The 20,305-nt window shown below is 37.2% G+C and overlaps 4 protein-coding genes across 7 annotated transcripts in view; all 4 read left to right on the top strand.

Annotated features, from left to right (window-relative positions):
• Positions 1-15,456, top strand: part of LOC108047312 — a 37,647-nt gene extending 22,191 nt beyond the window's left edge. For all 4 annotated transcript variants that reach the window (XM_044460119.1, XM_044460121.1, XM_044460120.1 and 1 more), the window contains 5 exons: positions 117-325; positions 4,006-4,141; positions 14,061-14,323; positions 14,389-14,512; positions 14,581-15,456. In XM_044460119.1, coding sequence (XP_044316054.1) covers positions 117-325; positions 4,006-4,141; positions 14,061-14,323; positions 14,389-14,512; positions 14,581-14,681 — 833 coding nt within the window. In that variant the 3' untranslated portion in view covers positions 14,682-15,456. The remainder of the gene's footprint in view (positions 1-116; positions 326-4,005; positions 4,142-14,060; positions 14,324-14,388; positions 14,513-14,580) is intronic.
• Positions 15,457-15,617: 161 nt separating this feature from the next.
• On the top strand, positions 15,618-16,441 carry LOC108047315. Its single transcript, XM_017127432.2, has one exon. It carries the CDS (start codon positions 15,963-15,965, stop codon positions 16,335-16,337), a length of 375 nt encoding a protein of 124 aa, XP_016982921.2. The 5' UTR covers positions 15,618-15,962; the 3' UTR covers positions 16,338-16,441.
• Positions 16,442-16,549: 108 nt separating this feature from the next.
• Positions 16,550-18,403, top strand: LOC108047313. Its single transcript, XM_017127430.2, has one exon. It carries the CDS (start codon positions 16,773-16,775, stop codon positions 17,145-17,147), a length of 375 nt encoding a protein of 124 aa, XP_016982919.2. The 5' UTR covers positions 16,550-16,772; the 3' UTR covers positions 17,148-18,403.
• Positions 18,404-18,844: 441 nt separating this feature from the next.
• Positions 18,845-19,445, top strand: LOC108047314. Its single transcript, XM_017127431.2, has one exon. The coding sequence runs from the start codon at positions 18,973-18,975 to the stop codon at positions 19,345-19,347; it is 375 nt and encodes a 124-aa protein (XP_016982920.2). The 5' UTR covers positions 18,845-18,972; the 3' UTR covers positions 19,348-19,445.
• The last annotated feature ends 860 nt before the right edge of the window (positions 19,446-20,305 follow it).

Here is a 20,305-nt window from a genome sequence, read left to right as displayed (position 1 = left end):
GGATAACTTTGCGACAGTTGCAATGGGAATGGGTATGGCATTGCCAGGGGGATTCCATTAAAAATAATTCGCCACACTAACAGCCCGTTCCATTTCTTTTCCCACGCTAATTGCAGACATTACCAGCTCGCTGACAATGACCGAGGTGAAGATACCCAATCACATAATGCGCCTGAAGAGCGCCACTCTGGGCTGTCGTTACGCCCTCGACGGGGAGTCCTTGTACTCGGTGAAATGGTATAAGGACGGCAACGAGATCTACCGCTATCTGCCACGCAACAAGCCCCCCGGAGAGGTCTTCCCCCTGCCGGGCGTCAACATCGATGTAAGTGCCCCGAAAAACGCAAATATTTTTAAGGTTTCTGATCAAATAACACTACTTTGAAAACGTTATGTGAGCTACCAATTTAAACAGAGTTTTTAGTTTGAATAATTTTAACATGGTATTGAAAAGTAAATGTTTCTGAAACGTCAAAACAAATTTCAAGTTCTTCAATGTAACAAATCAAAAGCTCTTAAGATTTTCTTGCTTAGCATGTATGTTGTTTTATTTCTCTCAGTGCTTTTTAAAAACAGCAACAGGTGCTGCTTATTCAAAAAAACAGAAAAAAGAGAGCACAAAATTTAATTTAGAATTTTATTACAATTTATGGTGCTGATTGCATGGTTGGTGGGGGATGTGACTTTGGATTTAGTGTTACGACCCGATCATAATGATTATTTTAAAACATGTAATTGCCACAATGGCGAAGGAAACCCTTAGTGCTCTTTTCCACCCATTTTCACACCCCCTCGTTTCACTCTGCTTGTTGCTGATTACGTCGTCGCTGGAATGAAAATGGCTGCCACGTAGTTTTGCCATTTAACTTTAATTTAATGTGGATGTAACCTTCCTTTGTTGCCCATAAAAATGTGTGTCTGTGTGGGTTGTTTTCCCCCCCGCCAACCCTGCATTTCCTTTCCCCTCTGCTTTAGCTAAGGTCACGTGTTGGTCTGCTTGCCGGGCGATCGAAAAGGTTAACGGAAATCACTTAAAGCTGTCAATAGTTGATATCCCTCCGCTGGCCCTCTTTACTTCGTGCCGCTCTAATAATAATAATTTGCCAAAAGCACTTAAGTGCGTCTACTTTGTAAGGCGGGCAGTAAAAGCAAAGCGGGGTTAAGAAAACCCGCAATTGCACTGCAAAAAAAACCATTTTTTAAACACTGATTTAAGTTAAACAAAAATAATTTTAAGTTAAGACTTAATATAAATGTTATGAGCTACAGCACATTTTCAAAATGAAATAATCCTTTTATTGCTACTAAAAAGCTTATGAATTTATAAGCTTTATTCAAGAAAAGCCTTTTTCTCTCTCTGCCAAGCAAAGTAAATCCCGTCAATTGTCGGGGCTAACGTGGCGTATGAGCAATGTGCCAGCGTGTTTTATGGCCTGTGTGCGTGTGGCCAAGCGGCTGGAAAGGGGGAAAGCAGGAAAAGCTAAAGAAATGGGGGAGAGAGAGGAAAGAAAAGCGCTGGCTAGAGGAGGCTCCTTTCGTAGAAGCATAATGCGTAATGCGGCATAATTTTCGTTTGGTTTCAATGTCTGCATTTGGACGCCGACCTCTCGAAAAGGGTTGAAGGCCGAGTTGAGTGGAGGGAAATGATTAGAACAAAAGACGGGTTCTTCGGGGGTTACGGATGTGAGTGAGTGTGGTATGGCTGGGGAAAGCATGATAAAGTGGGAATATTTTCATAAGAGCTTTACGGGTCGCACTGAATGAGGAAATTGCTTAATTTAATTGAGAAATTTTGGATAGCAGACCGCTCTCTCATGCGAGAGTAGAATAATTATAATTTGTAGTGAAATATATGTTAAGTATTTATCACAGCCAAATGTTATTTTATAAGCAACATAGATATTTCGAAATTTGTTGAAGTTTCATCTAGAAGGTTATATCTATGATACTATTACCTACTTTTCATGGGTCAGTTTAAAAGTAATACGGTGTAAATACAACATTTGTTGTATACAGATTATACAAACATAAATTAGTATTGTTTTAAATACATGTTTATTTTCACAAAAATGTTTAAGAAGGTTATATTTAAAAAACTGTCTCGTAAACTTTTAATTTAAAAGAAATTAATGGTACATCAAGATATGATTTTGAGTTAAACTTCGGCGGAAATAGATTTCTGCGACAGTCATGTATAAGTAAATTTAAAATTTACGGTATTTTCCTTTAAGACAATATTAAATACAATATCTTCATATTTTCTTGCTTATTAACTCTGAAGTTACTTTATTAAACTGAAGGCCTTACCTTAGTGGAATTTATCCTCATCCCCGACAGACTTAGTCATCTGAAATATGTTTTCCTTATTGAAACCTTCAGTTATTCCGCTGTGGAATATGGCTCCCTTTTATGGGTTGACCACTTCAATCAGAGCAACACAAACAAGGTTAGAGCGCTGATTCTTTTAAGCCAAACCGAATTTGGAATTACAAATAACAACTTCAATCTGCAGTCTTGAGCGAAATGGCCGCGCATGTTCCGGGCAGCAGGGGGTTAAGACGGCGACGAGAAAGCAATAAAGGGAGACTGCAATTTGAATTGCGGTTAGATTTGGTTTTTTGGCGAGCACAACCATTCTTCCCCCCACCCCAGCTTTCCCTAACCCCCTTTACTGCCCTGTAAAACGACCCCCTCAGCTAAATTTTTAAGGGGGTGCTGACAACTTGAGCGTGCCGAAAGAATTGGCAAAAAGACGAAGACGCAGCTGCAGAATGAGAAGAAGAATCGGCTTAAGTACTGCCAAGAAGGCAACAAACAAAAGCCGGTCCACAGTCATTGTAAAGGACCGAAGGGGCAGCCAAGGGTTAAGGGGGAGGCGACAGCCGAAAACAAGCTACAAACCAAAAATAATGTTGAACGTGACTTTTGTGATTGTTCATGCCGGAGAAAGGGAGTGGGTGAAATGTGGCCAGGGGGAAGCACAAAGCGAGAGCAAAGAATTTTCATAAAAATTTGCTCGAATCAAATGAAACTTTCTTACCGCATGTGTGTGTGCGTTGTGCGATAATAAAAGTGCAACTTAAAGAACTTGACTTGACTGCAATTGTTGCCCAGGGAAAATGAAAAAGGAAAACTGTGCAAGTGACTTTTTCAACATACCGCCCTCACATGCGTATCTCCCATCTTTTATTCAGACTCTTGTGCGATTGTTTCTAGATATTTCATTTTCATTTGCTTGTTTGGTTTTTCGGTCTTGGCTCTTCCGACTTTTTGGTTTTTGACTTTTGTTTTTCTTCTTCTGGTTTCTCTCTGCGACCCTTGAGAAAATTACATTTTCCGCCTACAGTGTGGCTGAACTAATAATAAACTGGCTTTCCCATCATCAATCTTCATTTTGGGTTGAACTTGTGAATGTTAAAAATCATCCGAAGAAAAATCTTGAACTCTAATTGCGTTTGATTTTGTGTCGATTCATTGCCACGCAATTTATCTCGCTTGGTTTCTTTACTGAAAAATGGAGAAAGTAAATGCCGTATATCTCAAAATTCTTTGTTTGATTTATGATTTACAAGCAAATATAAGTTACAATAATAAGCGTTATTTGAAATCGTATATATTTGGGTGATTGCTAATTTACTTACATTTTAAATAAAATAAAATATTGAAAATGGCAATCAGAATGTAGGGAATAATACAAATATTCGTTTGAAAAATTAGAGTAGCTTCTAGGAAAATTGTGATTTGTCTATAGTTTAGTTTTAGATAGATAGCTTAATAATATATTTTATTATAACAATGCAAAATACAAATATACAAAATATACTGTTGTAATGCACAAAAAAAAAGTGCAGAGATATTAACACAAATTAAATAAAATTAATCAAGGATAAGTTTTTCTTTTTAATGTATGTCAATGGCCTCACAGTCAGTAAAACTTTATCCCCAAATATATCTGTAAAAATTCAATAAAATCCTTAATAATACCTCCCTACTTTTCGCCCACAGCTGCGTAACTCCTCGGACACCCAGATCCTCCTGCGCCGCGTAACGCTGCAGAGTTCCGGAGTCTATCGGTGCGAGGTGTCCGGCGAGGCGCCCGCATTCAACACCGTATCCGAGTCGGAGACCATGAACGTTGTGGGTGAGTTTAACATAAGGGAGGTGGATGCAAGTGGGCCGAATGCGACCGTATACTGGAGGCGAGGCACTTGGACAACAGGCGACAGCAGAAAATTTAATTAAAATGCTAATAGTGCCAGGCAGCCAACAATGTTGTGAATGACAGTGGCAAGTGATGCGGCATCTGGAGTTGCAGAAACCAGAATGCAGAGCTCAGCATCCGGAATGTGCAACATAATTGCTGGGAGTGGATAAAAAGCGGTGCCAAAAGGCAGCCGAAGTGGATTGACGGCGGCAAGTTGAAGGATAACAGCCGAGGACTCCGAACTCCTGTCACCGGACTGAAAAAGTCGAATTGAGGCGAAAGCATTTAAGAACGCATGCGAGGCATCCGAAATCTGAGGTTGCTGAATGTAAATTGCATGCAGGTTGTCAGCTCTCTGTCGAGGAATCTTTGATGCTTTTCCCCACGAACAAAAACTCGTGCCACACAAGGATTTCTTTTTCCATATGGGGAGTGGGAATGACATATTAAGGTGGCCAGCAGAGTGACATGAGAGATATATCTTTAATTCGAAACACAAGCATGGGGTTCTTAAAGCTGGGGGAAAATGTAAATATATTATATACATATCCTAAGAATTGAAAAAAGGTGTGAACAAGAAGCTGGCAATTATAAATTACAGTAGTAACTTTGAGTTGGATAAACCATTAGTCCAGAACAAGAGCTATATTTATTTTATTACTGCTAAGAATAATTTTACTGAAAGTTGTCAACGATTTTAAGACTTTAAAAAACGAATTCTATTTAGTTAAAGGAAATTACAATTTATTTTTAGCGATTCGATTTACACGTTCTCCAGAATTTTTTTTATTTGAAATAAATTTCCTCATAGCTCTAAATATTTCACTGGCTAAAGTTGAAGAATTTATCCCACACTTTTCAAACCACATTAATCATCTTAATGAAATTAGATTCCTTGAGTTTTCCCACTCATTTCTCAGTTGCAACTAAAGGCAGGCGACATTTTAAAGCGGTTGCCTCCCGCAGGTGGTGCATATCCTGATGGTGTTTGCGATGGGGCTCTTTCACCTGGACCACCTGGTCGAGGTTGCAAGTTGCAGGTCTCCGGTCGCCAGTCGCCAGTCTCCAGTCTCCAGTTTCAGTCGCAGTCCGTAAATGGAATTCATGCAACATGGCAATGCGTTGCAAATGGCATTGTCGAGTCGTCTCAACTCCCTGGCTCCTTGTAAACTCACTCGCTTTCCACTTGTTCGCTGCTTTTTAAAGGATTTCATCCTCCTCTCGGATTTTTTCGCTTTTCTTTGCGTTTCGCCTTGGCAACCCTAGACTCTATATTGTATTTCTGCCCCCCATTTCGTCTTTTCTTTTTTTGTACCACCCTACTCTTAATACAACTGCATAATCTAAGCAAACAATTGAAATGGAATTTTTGCAGTCGCAGTCGACGTCAACGCAGTGCCAACAAAAGGCGCACATGTGTGTACAGTGAAGGGGCGTGGTCGTGGGCTGAGGTGGGCGTGGCCCGGCTGCCACTGTCATTGCAATTTTGAAGTAAAATTATGTTTTCATGTCCGACTTTCAAGTGGGGAAAAACTGTGCTAAGACAAAAGCGCCATCTGGCGGAGCCTGGCTGGCAAAAAAAGATCGTTTGTCCTTTCAAATTTTAGATTTGGGAAGAATAACGAATACACTTGGGGAAAAGACTTTTAAGTCAATTTAATTTATAATATCACATTATAAGGCAGAAGTAGTGACTTGCTTAATAAGATTTTCCCATTTGTAACATTTTGGCATTTTTTATTAGCATGTTTAGAAAGATCTTTATGGTACTATATTTTTCCGAAATGCATAGACAAAAGTTTCATTGAGGGGACTAATTAAACCATTGCTAGTTAAACCAATAAATTTTTATTAAGGATCATTAAATATCTTTTTAATCAATCTAGAAAAGAAATCCATTCAGTCAGTATTCAAAAATTGTGTAACTTGGAATTTCAAAGATAAATAGACTTACTAATTTATCTGAAATACTTTTTTGGATAGAATTTTTTCTTGTTCGCAAATTTAACCACTTTTTCAAGGCCCTCAGCATTCGTTTTTGTATACCACTAACATTTCATAGAAGCTTTCACGGAATCCAATCAAGTTTGCCGATTGCGCCTGAAGTTAATCACAAATTTATAAACTCATAAAAGAATCAAACGGTTATCAATATGTGCGCAGCAGTGGCAGCAGTCGCTAAGCAGGGGAATCCCCACGGGGACAACGACGAACCACCGAGGCACATCGAACCACCGACATCATCAATGGAAGCCGCAGGCCCTGGGGCTGGAACCTGCATTAACTTATGGCAACAAGGAGCAGGACATCGCCAAGAAAGGCGGCCACGCCCCTCTCCCACGCACTAAGCACATTTCATGCTGATTTTCCTTTTGGCCATTGCCTTAGCTCCCTCCCACTCCCCGATTTGCCGCACTTGGCCCGAAGACGCATTGGAATGCCGGGGAAATGGGAAATGGTTTTGCATATTAAACAATGTGTCTGGGCAGTCAAATTGAACGATATTCGAACCAAAGTCGCAGAGGAAAATCGAGAACAAGTTTTGGGGAAAAAAAGGAATGAAAGAACAAGAAATTGAAAGCTACAGTTGTTGTTCATGATATGCAATTTGCTGATATCTTATATCTTAAAATGGAAAAATGCAATTAATGTCCGATTTCAATATGATGTGCTAAAATTATGTTTTAATCTTACTTTCAATTTTTTCACGAAAACAAGAAACCGGTCTTAAACATGGTACTTTTGATACAGTATTGCCTGTAATGTAAACCAACTGTGGCCATTGCAAATTGAAGCAAGAAGTGGGGACATGGGAGCCGAGTGGAGTAGGATAAGACCTCATCATCAAGAACTGTGTCAGCAGTGCCAGAGAATGGGGAAAACGGGGGCTTGTAAGAGTTTGGGGACTGGGACCTTCGTCCTGCTAATGCAAGTGAACCATAAAATATGCTCCAGTGAAAGCCGATTGTTCCCGAAGGGAGTTGCCAATGTTAATTTAGCGATCGTAAAATGTCAGCGGAAACATTTCGATGACTAAAAATCCCTTGAAGTTAGGATTTTCGCGGTTTTGAATTATGGGCTGTGATTTATTTAAAAATATTTAATTTTTGATTTTTCATAAACTTATTAATATTTATATTAAGTCAGAAACTTTTGAAACAAAAAGCCAAGTTAATGCTTAGCTAACTTACCTAATTTAATATAATATTAGCAATTTCTTTTAAATACTTTTTTAATCGTTTTTATACCCTTGCAGAGGGTATTATAATTTTGGTCAGAAGTTTGTAACGCAGTGAAGGAGACGTTTCCGACCCCATAAAGTATATATATTCTTGATCAGGATCAATAGGGGAGTCGATATAGCCATGTCCGTCTGTCCGTCTGTCCGTCTGTCCGTCTGTCCGTCTGTTTCAATACCGTTTGCGAGCTCAGTTTAAAAGCTAGCGATCTGAAACTTTCACAATCGTCCTAAAACATATGTACGCAGATCAAGTTTGAAAATCGCCCCGATCGGACGTCTATATCCTATAGCTCCCATAGGAACAATTGGATATATCTTGCAAGAATTTATGATATTTCGCGCAGTGTAAAAGCTATTGACATGAATCTTTCCAAATCGTATTTTTTATGCATACCTTGATCAGGGTAAAAGCGCGTGCCGATCGGACGTCTATATCCTATAGCTCCCATAGGAACAATAGGGTGAAATCGGTTAAAATTTAATGATTTTTAGGATATTTCGCGCAGTGTAAAAGCTATTGACATAAATCTTTCCAAATCTTATTTTTTTATGCATACCTTGATCAGGGTAAAAGCGCGTGCCGATCGGACGTCTATATCCTATAGCTCCCATAGGAACAATAGGGTAAAATCGGTCCAAATTTGATGTTTTTCAGCATATTTCGCGCAGTGTAAAAGCTATTACCATAAATTTTTTCAAATCGTATTTTTTTAGGCATTCCTTCATCAAGGTAAAAGCTCGTGCTGATCGGACGTGTATATCCTATAGCTCCCATAGGAACAATAGGGTGAAATCGGTCAAAATTTGATGTTTTTTATTAAGAAGACTTCGGGCTTATTATTTTACACATTTGTTATTCTTTTCGCTACTTTTTCAATTTTAGCAATTGCGGCTAAGTCTGCAAGGGTATTAAAACTTTGGCTTGCCGAAGTTAGCTTCCGTCCTCGTTTTGATTGTCTCCTTTATCAAGATGATTGTAAAGTGCTTTAGGCTATTTCCTTTTTCAAACTGTGCCTTCTGTATTTCCGCGGGGTGTACTTTAAGCTTTAATGAGGGCCTTGTCTTTGGCCTCCTTTTGGATAATTTACAGCTCATTAGTGTGACCAGGCCAAGGAGCAACAATAAATATTATGGCCGAGTGCCTTCTCCGCCCTAAGCTCCGCTCATAGCTCATAAAAATCACATTTAACTTTGCCTGCCGCTGGGAGGTTGCTTGCGTTTGTAAGTAAGGGGTCCTGTTCGTGGTCCTTTATGCAGGCAATTGCTTTTTTATATTGTAAAATCGATAAGCGATCACATTATACTTCTGTGTGTGAGTGTGTTCGAGGAGAAGAGTGGGCAAAACAACGAGATAGGATGAGAAGCGCAGAAACTCAGCGGGAAAACTGAGTTATATATGTGTTTGTCCTTTAAAGTGCACTTAACCATAAATTCAGGAACAGGATGAGGACCCGAAGAGACACCCAGAAAATCGGGCAGAGAGCAGGACATGTGCCAAGCGTTGAGAGCCTTGCGTGCTCATTAATTATAAAACAACGCACGATACGCGGCAAATACACTAAGAGAAATGGATATCTTAAAGAGTGCAGAAAATTTCTATAAGATATTGAAACTTGTAAAATCAATTTTACTAAGTATATATAAATTAAATATTTTCAAAATACTTCTAGAAAATACTTTTATTCATATAGTAAGTAAACTAAATGTTCACGATTGAAAACAAAAGTACTTTTCAGTTTAGGCTTTTTCTAATATGATGAAAAAACAGCTTTAATTTTAGTATTTAAAATATAATATTCATTTTGTAATTCTTTATTTTTCATAGTTTTATTTTCTTTGAACACAAAGGTTAATTTTTTAAGTGATTTATGATTTTCATTCCTTCGATCACTAGTTTTACTTCATTCCGCCAAACTTTTTTCCTTTCTCTGCAACCATAACACACACAGACACACTGTGGCAGTGGAGAGTCCGATGCAGATGAGGATACGGAAGAGCCGCGGAAATAACGGTAACTGTAATGTTGTCTTAACTCAAACATGCCGCAACTGAACTGAAGGATCCGAAGGCAAAGGGGAAAGGACTCGTATCGTGCATTAAAAATCGTTGCCATATGCAAAATTAAAGATAACAAACGGGGAATGTCACGGGGTAACGAGACTCGAAGGGGATGAGAATGGGCGGAATGAAACGGAGCATGAAGTTCCTGGGACAAGGGAAGTGAAACGGAAGGGGAAATGGGAAGTGAAACGAAGAAGTCGAGTGGCGACTGGAGTTCTTTTCGAGTGCTCCACTGTCGTGATTTTACGCTTTATCATACCCTCGCTATTTATAACAATTTAATGTGTTTATTCCATTTAGTTCTATATTTTTCACATTTCATATTATTACTTAAAGTTTGACTATGAATGCGAGAAAAATAACTTTAAGAAAAATACCAAAATAGAAAACAAAAAAATATATATACAAGAAAAAAGCCGTCTAGAATATCTCTTGCTTTCAAATTGTTATTTTGCATAATTTTATTACGTATATTAGCATTTTCCCTTATACCAGACTACTGTCACCAGCAATTGAATTGTATAAATTTCATATAACGGAGTGTGAATCATGTCTGAAAAAATGTATTAAAATATTTAAGATAAAGATAAAGGCAAAGAAATGGTGAACAATTTTAGGATTTGCAGGAGAAGGCAGAAAAAACACTTAAGCGAAGAGCTCAACATGTGCATAATCCACACTCATACACACACACACCCCAAAGCTATAGTTCCTTTGCAAATAGAACAGCTGAATGCCTAGGGGGGCTCCCAAATACCACCCCTCGTCACTCTCATTGCCAAAATCCCAACCACCTGACCTGGCTTATCACCTGCTCAGAAGAAGCTGCAAAGTGCGCTTCGAGCGATGAGGGGAGGCGTTTCAAATGGAAGGTTGGTTGGTAACAAAAAATATACCGCAGTGTATTAAAAGAAGACCACCAACTGAGCAGGAAAGACTCGAAAAAACCTAGATAGACGCCCACTTTTAGTGCTCACTGTAGTTGCTCTGAATATGCATTCCCTATTTTTGGGGTAAATTATTTATTTCAATGCAGTTGTTTTGTTCTTTATTTAATAAGTCGAAAAGGCTTAACAGTATTTATTTATCACTTAAATTAATTTCACACGGTATAGTTCTCTTATTCTCTTACTTTTAATATTAAATAAAACGTCTGTTTATTTTTCTCAAAATGTTTTCAACAAATAAGCGAAAAAAAATAAAATTTACTTATTTAAGATTTGAATCTGAAGAAATGAATCAATGGTTCTTAGAAAGATATTTTAATTTTTTATTGTATAAATATATCCAGGGTATTATAAGTTTGAGATTCTTAGTCTGGTATCCTCTTATGTTGTTGTTTGCGTCTATTTTTGCTGTTACTATTCTAGGTACTCGTTGTTGCTGCTGGGAAGTGCTACAGACGTTTTTTACTTGTTTCTTTATTTTCTGGCTATTGCACAAAAGGTGTCCTCCCTTCATTTTACGCCATCACCCACTCTTCTCGACAACAGAAACTGCTTAGTCATAGGAAAATGCCGAAAATATACTTGAAGCATGTGGCTATTCGACATTCGGCCATTTCCCTTTTAGCTTTTAGTTTTCGGCTTATTGCAGGTCCTGTAACCTGCGGGTTTTCCTCCCTATCTTCACATTTTTCTCCTCATCTGGCTCGATTCAAGCCCTCCTCCTTTTGTGTGTCCTTTATCGTTGCGTGCTAAGTCTGGCCAAAATAAATTGCCAACTCATACAGACATACGTGTCCCTTTTTTTTTCTCCTCGAGCCCCCTTTCCTTCCACGGTTTTGTCTCACTAGATTTATGCCGCAAAATAAAATTTAAGTGCGACAATATGGCGTTGACTTAAAAAATGTTCACATAACGTATATAAACAATTATCCGAATATAACCCTAATCCACGCAGGTGAAGCCAAAAACTTTGGGTCTTAGCTGGAAACTTATTTCGGGGTAATAAGATAAAGTTGAATTTATTAGGTCATCTATCAATTAAAGTTGCTATCTACTTTTGGCCAAGATTTACTTGTTTGAATTTTTCTGGAAAAAGATTCTAGAAAAAATCAACAATTTAATAACGGAAGGTTCTTAATGTTATATGTTATGTTATTTTATTTTGAATTGTACAATGATAAGTTATTCATTAAAAAATCACAAACAAGCTTTTAATTTTTGAATACTTCTTAAAACTGCATAAACAAACAATGCATTTATCAGAAGCTTAACTATTTACTTGCCTAATCTGATTTATGATCATGGTTTTTATATCGTTTTATTCCATAATATCTATATTTGACAACTGCAGCAGGTCGGAGGGAACAAATGAAATTAAAAATAGCAAAGTGAAAACAGGGAATGCTATTTTCAATCTCTCAAAATGCGTTTATCAAAAATGCATTTCTCCAAGTTGGATTTTTAGATTGCTCCATGGTTGGCTTTTGTGCGACCCTCTCTACCAACTTTTACTCCTTTCCACCCAGAAAGTCAGTTGCATGGAGCAAATTAAGTTTATATGGGAGAGGGGAGAACCAAAGCAAAGTAAACTTCACTTTATAAATTACAAATAAGCAAACGGGAGAGGGAAATGCAATCCCGGAAAACGGCAACCTGCCCAGAACGCTTACACTCAGGAAAAAATTATTTATAAAAATTAATATTTTCCTTGGGGGTAAAAATGATTTAAAATCATACCTTCAAAAAAGAATTTGGTTTAGTTTTGTATTTAAAGCTAATTTATTAGTAAAAAAATTGTATAATATTATATGTCACATGAATAATTGATAAATAAATCATATCCTTTTAATGTGAGAATCACTTAGAATATTTTATAATCAAGACTATTTAAGCATATTTCACACAATCTACCCATTCGTGATATTCTTTAACAAAATGGTTTTCTGAGTGCAAGGACTGGATTTCACTGAATCCACATTCAAACTGACCAAAAGCCACAACAAAAACACCCGGCGACTTCTAAGGAAAATTAATTTTTTGAAAACCATTAAAAATTAATTTTATTTTATGGCACATACACGTATACAGCAGCCGCAATGTTATGAGGAAGAAGATTTCCCTTCTCGATTTTTCTCGGTTTTGGCATGAACGAATATTTTTAATGCATACAGAAAACACTCGACTTAGTTGAGGATGTTGGCGGGTGGGAGATATAGGGGACTTGGGCAGCGCCTGAGGAGGAGTCCTGATTCTGGTCCTGTTCCCACTTGACTTGGTTTTTATTTCTGTGCATGTTTTGCGGAGGAGCATACAAAAAAGAAGGAGTGAGCATTTGAAGACAATAGAGATGGTTTATGTAGTACTTTAAGAAGAACAAACTTCTATATTTTCAAAAAGAAATCATTTTTATTTTATAATTGCTTAAGTAAAATACATCTTTTTTATTTTATAATTGATTACGTTAAGGTGTGTTGAAATGCACTATTTAGCTATTGCAGTTTATTAAAATATTACAACAAATTTTTTGGAAAATTGTAAGATTATGAATGAATGCAAGCATTTGTTACAATTACCTTAAAAAATTTTTCAAATTACTTTTTTATTGTTAATATGATCTTTTCTCTTCTTAAATTTGTATATTATTTTGTTTTGCTTGAAAAGATGCCTTAAGGCTTTGGTAATGGGTGATGGCCAGAGGCACTCCAGTGAAGCTCCCCTCTAAAAACCTACTCATTCCCATAAGCCCACACCCACAATTACGATTACATGTGCTAAAAGAAAAACACCCACACAGAATAACACTGTAGGACAGACTCATACCCACATGGCCAAATAAACTTTGAATAAGCATTTCGTATGCCCAAAACGAAAGTTCTTTCTCTCGATTCCCTGTGTTCTGGGTTCCACCTTCTGTCCCATTCTCACATTCACCCACAGCCTGGCAAAAATCTCCACATAAATCTTGGAAATGCTTTTCCAGCCTTCATGGGGCAACTGCCTTCCCCTCCGCACTTTCCTTATTTTACTTATGGGGCAGTGGGGCAAATAAGCGATGCTGCATATAAAATAATAAAACAGCCAGGAGGGTGGGAAATCGTGGTGGATGGAAAAGTAGAGAACGTGGCACAAAATGGGCAGCTAGTTCTCGTCTAGGAAATATTCAATTTCCCCGGCTCATTAAAATTAAATAACTAAGCTCGGACGAGACTACAAATGAGGGGATGGTCGCAGGATCAAGGTAAGGCTGGATGGGAGGAGTTCGGGGAAACTAAATTGAAGTGCAGCAAAACTTAGCTGACCCAAAACAGTCATAAATGTCGGAAAAGAAAAATAAGATTTTGTTTCGGTAAATAATAAAACGGACTAATATAAGAAAATACACAAATATGGAAAAATGTTTCAGAAAATATGGAAAGAGAAAGTGGTTTTAAATGAAACTAAAATTGAGGGTTATTATAAATTAAAGGCTTGCAAATTAGCCAAATAAGGAGTGGAAATAATCTTATTGCTTACAGAATTAATGATAATTCCAAAATTGTAAGGTCCTTGAAATACTTAGTTTATTTCCTAAAACTAATTATTAAATTGATAAATTGATTCCTTTCAGTGACTCCCAATCACGGACCGAAGATAAGTGGTGGCCAGCCACGCTACCAAATTGGAGACACCGTCCGGGTAAACTGCACCTCGTCGCCGTCCAAGCCCGTCTGTCACCTGAGCTGGCTAATTAACGGGGAACCGGTGCAGAAGGCCCACCTGCGGCAGTTCGACAAGGTGGTGGTGAATCGGGATGGACTGGAGATGGCCCGCCTGGGACTGGAGTTCCGGGTGAGGGCCTACCACTTCAAGCACGGCGACATGAAGTTGAAGGTGGGCTGGGATAAATATAATTAATTGGTACAATTTCAACTTAATTTGGTTTTATACTCCTGCAGTGCGTGGCCAAGATCAGTTCACTATATCTGCAGAGCAACGAGGAGAGTGTGGAAAGCGATCGCCAGCAGCGGGCTCCCGCCTTAGAATCTCGGGAGACGGTGGCCGCCAAGTCCAGCACGATTGGTATATCTGCTAATTTAATACTTTATTTATTTCTAAAGAGCCCAAACTAATTACGTTTATTTTTCCAGCTGCTGCCACTTCAAAACTGCCCTCTTTCCTCATTGCATTACTGCCGCCGCTTTTCCTGCTGCTGCTGTTTCAAGATTGGACCTGGCCGAGAGACAGTTAACTATTCCAAGAATAAGGACTTTAAAAACTTCAGCCCATAAACTAGCAAAGCCGTTCGACAAAGCAGACATATCCTATGCCAAAAACTTTAAGACAAAAACCAAAGGAATTATTTATATCATAACCTTTGGTTAAATTCGAAATTCAATCGATGTATGTGTGCATGAAAATGGGTAAAAAGACCCTAATTAAGAGACAGATATTATACAAAAAATATCAAAATGGTAACTACTAAACGCGAGCATTTAAGAAGAGGCTAAGCAACTGTAAATATTTATTTGTAACATTAGGCAATTGTCTCTAGTATTAAGATATCGTTATTTAGGCAAAACATTCGTTGATCTTTTGTGATATTTTCTTCATTTTGAAAGCGAAAGGAAGTAAAACCATGTAGGATATTATTTGGATTCAACCAATTAAATCTGATTTTGCCTATCCTTTCCATTTTATCACCCTCTTCGGGCATATCAAAAGCAACCAAACATTTCGATTGTAAAAAAAACATATTTGCACTTTGATCTACATACCAAATCAACTCTAAATCTTATCCCAACCAAACTTTTCATTAGCTTAAGAATCTAAGCAAGTGTAAGAAAATTGTAAAGCAAAAAGCATAAACTTTAAAGCATTAAACTAAAGATAAATAAAATTAAAAATAATATTTACAAAATACCATGCAGATTGTAAGCTAAGCTAAGATTGGGCAATGCATTCCAAAAATTCCTCAAAGAGAAATAGTATATGTATGGATACTCGATCAAAAGCCTGTAGATAGCCTGAGAAGAAGCCAAGGATTGCACAAGTTAAAAACTTTAAAATTTGGCAAAATATCGATCTAAGTGTGTGTATGTATCTGAATGTAATCAGTTCAATCAGTGCCAAGCTGCGAGTTCTCAGTTTTTTAAGAATAAGCCACATAAATCTTTTAAAACGACATTTCAATACTTAATAATATGATGGGTTCCTCAAAGTCCTTCGATTATTTGTTTGTTTCAAAAGTATTCTAAAAGCTTTATATATTGCATGTTTTATGCCTATTTTAGTCCTGTTATAATTGAATAAGTCAGCCAATAATTTTGCAGTTTATAATTAACCTTCTGTGGGCTTAAATCAGAAAACATTTTAATCTATTAAAAATTAGAAAAAGTTTTTTTGTAAGGGACACTACCCTTAGTCTATTTAATCACTTTTGAAACAGAAATAGGTATTACACACGCCGTTAACACGTTATTCAAATAACTCAAAAAACATAAAAAAAAGTTAATTAACACTTACTGAAGTAATGAAGGGATACGACCAGGTGATATTCACGAACGAGCTCTTGTACCACCGATCTGTGGGCAGCAAGATCCAGGAGACACGGCGATCGTGGGAGGAGCGGTGCTCCTGGTTTCCTGCTGCCCAAAGGGAATTGTACGGGAGGTGCTCCGAAATTTACGAAGAGTGTCTGAAGAAGTACGGCAACGATCACTACGAGTATTATTTGAAAAGAAATCGCCTGAGGGAAGAACACAGAGTCAATACCAAATCATATAAAAATCGGGAGACTCGAAAGTCGGAGAGATGTATGGCTCACTTAAAGGGCTATAAGGCATCCCTTACTTCAAATGACGAATATGGCCGAGTGAAGCCAATGCAACTCTTCTATTGCTTTTAGATATTTTTGTCCTAAAAATTTTGAGTCATATCCCGAATTACAATCACTCATTCTTGATAGTAAACAAAACAATCCAATAAAAATAAAGCTGCATATTTATTTAAGATTGCAGAAGCAAGTCAATTATTGTCCAACAATTATTATTTCCAAATATAACAGGGACAACCAAATAGTAGATCGGTTTTCATGATCCAAATTCGTTTTTCGATTACTTGTCTTCTTTAATGAAGACTCGATTAATATATTTCTAAAAATTCAAATTGAAGAAATTCTAGAATACTTTTTAAAATTTATTACAAAATGTAGTTCCCTCTGATTCTTTAGTCACTTAGATTCTTTCACAACAACTGAAACAGTCAGGTCTTTAACAGGCGTTACACATAAATAAACCAAAAAAAAAAATAAAAAATAAAATAATAAAAAGAAGACGACATTATGAAGATAAACGAGGAGGTGATATTTACGGATCAGCTTTTGCACCACCGATCTGTCGGCAGCCAAATCGAGGAGACCCGTCGATCTTGGGAAGAGCGGTGCTCCTGGTTTCCGGCTGCTCAAAGGGAATTGTACGGGCGGTATTCCCAGATTTACAAGGAGTGTCTAAGGACGTACGGCAACGATCACTTCGAGTACTATGCGAATAGAAATCGGCTGAGGGAGGAGTATAGAGTCAATACCAATTCGTACAGAGATCGACAGGCACGGGACTCACAAATATCCATGGATCATATAAATTTCTATAAGGCATCCAAGACTTCCAACTCGGAATATGGTAGTGTTCGGCCAATGCACCTCTTCAAAGTATTTTAGATCCTTTAATGGCAGACAAGATTTAGGACGGGTGTACACTACGCAATTTATTAAAAAAGAAAAATTTAGTATATTTAATTCATAATTGTGCAGTGTAAACCTGGCCTAAATTATTTCCACGACTTGATGATCTCCCATAATTAAAGCTATTTATAACAAAGTATTTCGTCTTCTACACTTTAATGTTCTTACAAAATATTATTTGGCGAAAAAATCAAACTGTTCCAGAATTAAATTGCACGAAATGATTTGATTGCTCCCATATTTGTATTTTTTGAAAATGGTCTATTAGATTTTTAAGCCGTTTATTAAGGGCTAGTTTTTAAATCTTTCTGAAATAAGAATTGCCAAATTGTTGTTACATTTAAGCAACTTTCCGAGCTGAGTCATTCCTTCAAAGTGGTAACAAATTCTCCCCTTGAGAGATTAGTCATATGCATGATACTAATCCTTTGGTGTATGCTAATTTGGTTTAAACTGAGTCAGAGTTCCCTGAGGTCTGATACCGCCTATAAGGGGGTATCGGGCAGTTTATGGTCAAAGAAAAAATGTGGAAATTGTCGGAGACATGCAAAAGGCGAAAATGCGCAACAAACCGCATTAGAATGCATTCAAGTCCAAACAAAGTTAGCAACGAGCAAACAAAAGGCCAAAAGCAGTACATGACTCACGAGAGGACTGAGGGTAGGGGGGGTTCATATATCGCATGTCGACCGGGTTCACCTGGGCGTGAGAAATGCAATCCAACGGCTCATTTGCATACAAAGCCGTTCGATTGTGGGCCAAAGGCTGCAAGGCGATGGCTACAAATGGCCAGCAAACAGCTGCAGGTCTTGCCCAAATTTATCTTGGCCATCTCAGCTTGGCATTGATCGACTGGCAGGGGGAAAAACCCTTCAAACTTAGCCAAAATGAATGTTTCTTGTACATAGCCAGCAACGTTTGAACTCAAATTTACTTAGGATCTAAGCAGGAAAAATCCTCGGCAACTCTCCAAGCATAACCTACATTTAAATCTAAGTAAATCTTGTGCGTGTTGTAAATTTAAAAATAAAAAATGAAAACATAACTAAACCAGAAACCAAACCAACAAGTGGCTGCAAAAAAAACTTCCTTGTTGGTTTTATCTAAGTCAAAGAACTAAACCTTCCTTCATTAACCTTCATCAATGTTAACATTTCAGTTTAGCATTTATTTGTAAGTATTATAAAATCAAATGTTTGACAAAAAGAATAAAAAACAAGTTAGTTTGTAAAACTGAACATGAAAATGAGAAATAAATTAAGTCCAGAAAAGCAAGCAAAGAGAAGGTCTTTTTATTCAATGAGGAGCTCATTTCCGTTTCCGGTTGGTCTCTTTTATTTATTTGTGTTGCCTGGCATCCCCTTTCTGCTTTGATTTTGCATGCCCTTTGGCAGCTCAGATATAAATTGAAATTAAATCAATGACAAAGCAAAGCAAAAACATCAGACACCATTATAAATTATTCTTAAGACTTTGGGGAGAAAAGGGCGCATCTAGCAAGCTGCTTACACTTTATTTCATTTATTAAATAATCAGTTTGCTTAGAAGCTTTTTTAATTCCAAGTCTGTAGTGTTTGCAATTTTTGACTATCTTTATAAACAAAATAAATAGTGAAAATCAAAGCAGGCCTTAACATATACTTCCGCCTGACACTGTGTTTTCACATCCTTAATAAGAGCAAAAACCTACGATTAAAAAAATTTCAAAAAAAAACTGCAAAGTGTATTTATACATTATATTTTTGGCTACTATTTTAACTTCTTGGCTTGGAACTTTTTTTTAGTTTTTCTTTTGTAAAACATGAAGGAATATGACGAAATCATATTCGTGGATCAGCTGAAGCACCATCGAGTGGTGGCCACTCAGATTCAGAAAACTCGTAACAATTGGCAGCAGTATAGCTCCTGGTTTTCGGTGGCCCAGAGGGAGTACTACTCCCAGTACGCGTCTATATATGCTGAGAGTCTGGAAAAGTACGGAGATGAAAAGTTTGGGTACTATGCAAGGAGGATCCGCCTGCGTCCGGAATTCTCTGGCAATTCCAGGGCTTCGATGAAACCGGATGATAGAAAGACACAAATATCGATGGCGCACCTAAAAGGATACAAGTGCTCAAAAACAAGCAATGGCGAATATGGAAATGTGCGCCCATCAGAAATATTTTACTGTTTTTAAATTAGTTACGGTTTAAACGTTATAATCAAAAGACAACTTAAAACGACGAAATTATTAATATATTGAATATTATGCTTTACTTTTCTAGTAAGGAAAATACCAAACATTTTTGTTTTATAAGTTGGACAGTACAATATTCAGGACCCTGTTCCACAAGTGATTACCTTTACCCCAATTACTTCTTCCCCTAAAAACACATAGTTGCACGCTCATTATTAACACTTGGGCGCATTATGCAAAAATTTATGGCGGAAGCATTTAGGCATTGAACGACTACAGCCACTAAAAACTGCAGTAAAACAGAGGAGATCCATGGAAATGGCATTACAAGGGGATGGCGAAAGGGCTTGTGGCGTGTTTTAAATTAATTTTATATACGAATTACCCGTCCCAGAGCGGCACTTTAGCCGTACTGCCAAGGCTCGTAAATTGGTAATGTTTGTAAGCCCCGTTTTATGGGACGGCTGTGGCCCAGTCTGTTTACCATAATTACCTGTTTATAATTAATTAAAATGCAATAAGCGTAAATTTGATAAAAGTGCCACGCACATGCTTACGTGGCAGCGATAATTTCGTGTTACTCTGATCGAGTCCTCAGTATCAGCATTTTGAAAAAAATCTTAACTTAATATTTTGAACACAGTAAATTATTGTGCAGATATGTATTAAAAAAGTTTTTTCATAAATAGCCTTTTGTTATTATGCTTTCGTTAAACATTTTGAGGGAAAACTAAAGCTTTTAATAATTTAAAATCATTTATTTGTAATAGGTGACAATAATTATAGTTTTATTTAAATTGGCAGTGAGAGTTTATACTAAAAAAAGCTTATAACTTATACAAATAAAATTTAAAATTGGTTTGGTATGTATTTCAAATTAATATGCCTTCCATAAGTTTTAAGATTTTTTTTTGAGTGTTTTATATAGCAGCTTTGCTGTTAAATGAAATTAAATTGA

Source organism: Drosophila rhopaloa, unplaced genomic scaffold, assembly GCF_018152115.1.
Source record: "Drosophila rhopaloa isolate 14029-0021.01 unplaced genomic scaffold, ASM1815211v1 contig_2, whole genome shotgun sequence".
Taxonomy (NCBI): Eukaryota; Metazoa; Arthropoda; class Insecta; order Diptera; family Drosophilidae; genus Drosophila; species Drosophila rhopaloa.
The sequence above is the reverse complement of the archived record's forward strand: the minus strand, read 5'-3'. Positions and strand labels throughout refer to the sequence as shown.

Bases quoted from the DNA above. Each gene is read 5' to 3' on its own strand.
- LOC108047315 (XM_017127432.2), top strand. From the start codon at position 15,963: ATGAAGGGATACGACCAGGTGATATTCACGAACGAGCTCTTGTACCAC.
- LOC108047313 (XM_017127430.2), top strand. From the start codon at position 16,773: ATGAAGATAAACGAGGAGGTGATATTTACGGATCAGCTTTTGCACCAC.
- LOC108047314 (XM_017127431.2), top strand. From the start codon at position 18,973: ATGAAGGAATATGACGAAATCATATTCGTGGATCAGCTGAAGCACCAT.